Raw genomic sequence first — 5,363 nt, 5'->3', positions numbered from 1 at the left:
TAAATTGTGTTTCTAAATTAGGATTAATATCTCAAAATAAGCCCTTGCAGACAGTAAGATTTTATTTAAGTCGAGGACAAACATTTCTGCGAGCTGGTTTCCTATTTGTTTCCAAAGGGGTCAAATGTGACCACAAATAAGCATGACTATTTTTTCAGGTTGATTTAACAAGACAAAACCCTTTTTCCAAGATTCTCCCCATTCTGATTAAGTAAAAAGAAAGAAAGTCTGAAGTTTCTATTTTCAAAGTTGCTGTCCCTGAATTTCCCAAAGAAAATCTAACAGAAATTATAGAGCACTCCTTCATTCCTTCAGCTTAGTATTTGATTTGACTCAGTATTGATTTCCACCACAGCGGAATGAACCGCCGACTACTCGATTAAGCGCATTTTGTCTGACATTGCAAGTATGATATATGCAGTCTCAGTTTGCAAATCCAAGTCTGCATCCAGATACTATTAGACTACTCTGGCATATGTTTTACGCAGCGGATGCCCTTCCATCCAGTATAGCGTATCTTTTAATTAAAATGCTAAGAGCTGCCCAAATAATGTTATTCTGGATATGTAAACCTAGATGTCTTGTAAGAGTTCTGATGAACATTTAAACAGTAGTTTAATAATCTATAGTTTGCTTCGATAACAGATTTTCGAACAGTAGCTTTTATATTCACCATTATAACTTAACCAGGCTTGAAAAACAAATGGACAAGACAAAGTTTGTATCCATCCACAAACCTTTATTAAAGCAATATATTTACAACAGTGACGAATATGGCTCAGGATGATTTTGTTCAAGACAAAAATTTTAACTGAAATAAACCTATTCTTGAAACAAAATGCAGTGAATAAACAATAAATAAATAACTTAGGCCATGGCAAAATATATACATGATATATATATTAGGCATTAATAAATAGGCTTACTCATCCTAACTTTAATTTAAAGTTACATGTTAGTTGCACACTGTAAACAGCAAACCAAGTTGCTCATTCACGATTCAACTGTATAAACGACAAAAACAGTAAATAAATAAATGACAGAATCATATTATCACGTAATAACGCGAGTCAGACTCTGATTCGTCATCACTTCCGGCCTTTTCCCGCCATCACTCCGTGACGCACCACTGGTGAGCCCTTTTCATTCCATGGTTCTCCTTTCCTTACAGACGTCCGTTCTCTTTCGCTTTCCATAGAAATCTGTAAGAAAACGCGTTTAGAAGATTATAAACAAAGCAATGTATTTTAAAAATGCTCTTGTGTTACATATATGAGTAGTAATGGTTGCGTTTGTTTACCTGTAATGCGCATGTTTGTTTGGCTCTTCGTCTGGACGCGTTTACGAGAGAACTTTCTGCGTTGTGTTTGACTCTTACGGATCTTCAATGAACTTTCACACTTTGTGTCAACATTTATGATTCTTTCTGTTGTCGGAAAGTCCACAATTTGTCTCTTTATTGCTATCAGAGTTGTTTCTCTGTAAAACAGCGGGCAGCCCTCAGCTGGGCTTTCCTCCCACTTTAAATCCCCATCCAGCGGCTGTCCTTCGCTGAAATTAAAGTTCCACCTCTGCTGGTCTCGTTCAGAAATTTCGCGAAGTTTTGACGCCAGTTCTCGCCTCAGCTCATCGTGATCCACAGGTCCGAACAGATTTCGACATGTTCCCGTTCTCTTCAATTGAGAAGCGATCTCCTGAGGGACATTTTTCCTCGAGGCTAGTCTTTCCCCGCCGATGCTGGAGAACAGGACGGTAGACATCCTCGATAGTATCCCAAAATCAGAGCGAAAAGACACAAGAACAAATAAAATCAGTGTGAATTTCCCTACACACGTCGTTATATGTAGTAAAACACCGTGATTTAATCTCGCCAGATTTAAAGTCCTGCGCCTCAGCGGTGTAAAACCACACACTTTACTGCTATTGGCCAATGTCGTCAACCCCTTTGGTTCTGTTGTTAGACCCGCCTCTGCTCGGTTGTGATTGGATAATCGTGCATGTATTCAGCTGTGATTGGTTAGGAGTTCTCGCCTTGGCTGAACGTATGAATATTTATAAGTTTCACCGCTTTCACCCCCGCCAGCTCACGTTTCACCACCTGGAGTGAAGTATTTTAAATATTAATAATGACAACAGTAGTTAAATAAGTAAAATAAAAAGTGTTTCCGTATATCAAAGAAGGATTATGTTTATTTTTTTAGCGAGTTTTTCTTATGTAGACTATATACAGTTGAAGTCTGAATTATAAGGCCCTTTGTATACATAATATAGTTTAAATAATTCATTTCTAATAACTGATTTATTTTATTTTTGTCATGATGACAGTAAAAATTATTTTACTAGACATTTAAAGGCTTAATTAGGTAGGCAGGTTAGGGTAATTAGGCAAGTTATTGTATAACGATGGTTTGTTCTGTAGACTATCGAAAAAATATATAGCTTAAAGGGGCTAATAATATTGACTTTAAAATAGTTTTTAAAAACATACTTTGAAAATTTCCTTGCTCTGTTAAATATAATTTGGGAAAAAATCAAAGGGGGGCTAATAATTCTGATGATTTTTTTTTTATATTTCCCAAATTATGTCTAACAGAGCAAGGAAATTTTCACAGTATGTCTGATAATATTTTTTCTTCTGGAGAAAGTCTTATTTGTTTTATTTCGGCTAGAATAAAAGCAGTTTTTAATTTTTTTAAAACCATTTTAAGGTCAAAATTATTAGCCCCTTTAAGCTTTATTTTTTTTCGATAGTCTACAGATCAAACCATCATTATACAATAACTTGCCTAATTACCCTAACCTGCCTAGTTAACCTTATTAACCTAGTTAAGCCTTTAAATGTCACTTTAAGCTGTATAGAAGTGTCTTGAAAAATATCTAGTAAAATATTATTTACTGTCATCATGACAAAGATAAAATAAATCCGTTATTAGAAATGAGTTATTAAAACTATTATGTTTAGAAATGTGTTGAAAAAATCTCTCCAATAAACATGAGGAATAAAATTAACAGGGGGCAAATAATTCTGTCTTCAACTGTACATACATGATTTTAAAATTTATGTATTAGGCCTAATATATTTGGTATTTGGGATTAAGTTATAAAGAAAAACAGAAAATAAATTTAAAAAAATCAAAACGTCAAAGGATTTTTATTAACTAAAATCAGGAAACATGTAGCATCTAATCTGACGTGTCTTTTACATCTTTAGTTAGTATACACTTTATTCTGTGAAAAAAGTCATAATAAAATGATCTAATATATGTGTAAAATAGTAAATTACATTATAAAATATATTGCTACTCATTAAAGTACTTTCATTCTTGTCTAAAGTTTGGGGTCAGTAAGATTTTTAAATGCTTTAAAATAAGCTTCTCCTGTTCACCAAGGCTGCATTCATTTAATCAAAAATACAGAAGAAATTGTAAAATTGTGAAATGTTTTTGCATTATAAAAAACGTTCAAAAGTAGTTTAATTTAATAATCTAATTTAATAATTAGATTTAATTTAATAATTTATTCCAGTGATTTTGATGATGAATTTTCAGCTTCATCACTCCAGTCTTCAGAGTCACATGATCATTCAGAAATCACTCTAATATTTATTATTATTATTATTATTATTATTATTATTGTTGTTGTTATTATTATTAATGGTAATAGTGATAAAAGCAATAACAACTGGAGTAATAATGTCATTTAAATCAACATAAAATTAGAAAGCAGTTATTCAAAATCTTAATAATTTTTTTTACGTTTAATAAATGGCGCCTTGATGAACAGAATAATTTTCTTTAAAAAACATGAAAAAAATTTGACCCCAAACCTTTGACCGGTAGTGTATGTACACATTTACATTTTTTAAAATTTAATTTGCATTGATTAGATTGTTTAAATATATATTATAATTTCATTTAATTAAAAATTATTTGTTTATCTATCTAGATGCATTATAAAACTGATTATTTATTCATATAATAATGATGATACAATCAATAAATACAATACAAATAATGAACTATAATCTCATCTGCCTTTACATGACAAAAAGAAAAAGGTTGAAATTTGTTAACGTGTGAAGATCAGATGAAAACAAATGTAGAAAGTCCTCATCGTGTTCAGTGAATAGTTCAACAGCGCCCCCTTTTAATCACACTATAGTATTACACTAAACAAACTGGGACAAATCTAAATGAATGAGATTAGATAAGAAGTTTATGACCTTGTTAATTGCTGGCTTCAGTCACCACATTTATACTCATGTAACCCTAAATGGCTCTGAATTGGAGTTAAACAAATATACACAAATCTCCCTCTGCAACAAACAGGTTTAACAAGCTTCATGAGAGAGAAGCCCACAGAAACCCTTTAGCAATAATATAATTCAGTCCTTATACATGTGTTTTAGAAAAGACTTACATGTTTAGACTGACTGAGTGCTGTATTTGAGGAGCTGACTCTGCTTTCTGTGAAGCTTTCAGAGCTGTACACACGCTTGCTGTGCTAAAGTAGGGCATAATGTGTTTTACATAAACAGACGGCTTACATAATGTATGGATATTATGATCCCAGTGTTGTCGATTTGGTTTTACAGTTCTGGTTTAATGTATCCCACTTTTCTCATAATTTAGACATGAGTCATCATGGGATTAAATTATGTACACCTAATACCCAAACTCGGTCCTGGAGGGCCGGTGTCCTGCTGAGTTTAGCTCCAGCTTGCTTCAACACACATGCCAGCAAGTTTTTAGTATATCTAGTAAGAGCTTGAATAGCTGGCTTCCCTGACCTAATATGTCACCCATGTGTAAACCTGTGAAGGAATATGTGGATTTGAGTCTCTATTTGAAATATGTAAACACACACACACACACACACACACACACAGTATCACATTACAGGGTCTTTAAAATCATTAATAATGAACAATTAGGTTGATCAAATAGTGTGGCTGCAGAACACAGCGCTCTACATATTTGTGCACATAGTTTTTAATTGCACAAACTATCGGGGACATACATACACAACACAAATGTAAAAGGTGAACATAAAAAGCCTAATATAATAATGGTTAATTCAGTCATTAATTCATTTTCTTTTCGGCTTAGTCCCTTTATTAATCTGGGGTCGCCACAGCGGAATGAACCGCCAACTTATCCAGCATATGTTTTACACAGCGAATGCGCTTCCAGCTGCAACCCAGTATTGATGATAAAAATAAGTAAATAATAATAATAATAAAATCCACAAAGAATAATGTACAGCTTTTCCACATCCAATGACATTAAGAATTAACAGGAATAAAAAATATATATTATAATAATTGATAAATATCTCTAATTTTTTTTTGCTTTTTAATAATT

The 5,363-nt window shown here is 32.7% G+C and overlaps 1 protein-coding gene across 1 annotated transcript; it reads right to left on the bottom strand.

The window, feature by feature from the left end:
* Window positions 1-770: 770 nt before the first annotated feature.
* cdkn1cb (cyclin dependent kinase inhibitor 1Cb) lies at window positions 771-1,920 on the bottom strand. The gene is made up of 2 exons (XM_056451747.1): window positions 1,301-1,920; window positions 771-1,202 (listed from the first exon to the last, which is right to left on the bottom strand). The coding sequence occupies exons 1-2, from the start codon at window positions 1,758-1,760 to the stop codon at window positions 1,144-1,146; spliced, it is 519 nt and encodes a 172-aa protein (XP_056307722.1). The 5' UTR covers window positions 1,761-1,920; the 3' UTR covers window positions 771-1,143.
* Window positions 1,921-5,363: the final 3,443 nt, after the last annotated feature.

Source organism: Danio aesculapii, chromosome 25, assembly GCF_903798145.1.
Source record: "Danio aesculapii chromosome 25, fDanAes4.1, whole genome shotgun sequence".
Taxonomy (NCBI): Eukaryota; Metazoa; Chordata; class Actinopteri; order Cypriniformes; family Danionidae; genus Danio; species Danio aesculapii.
This window is presented reverse-complemented; position numbering and strand designations above follow the sequence as displayed.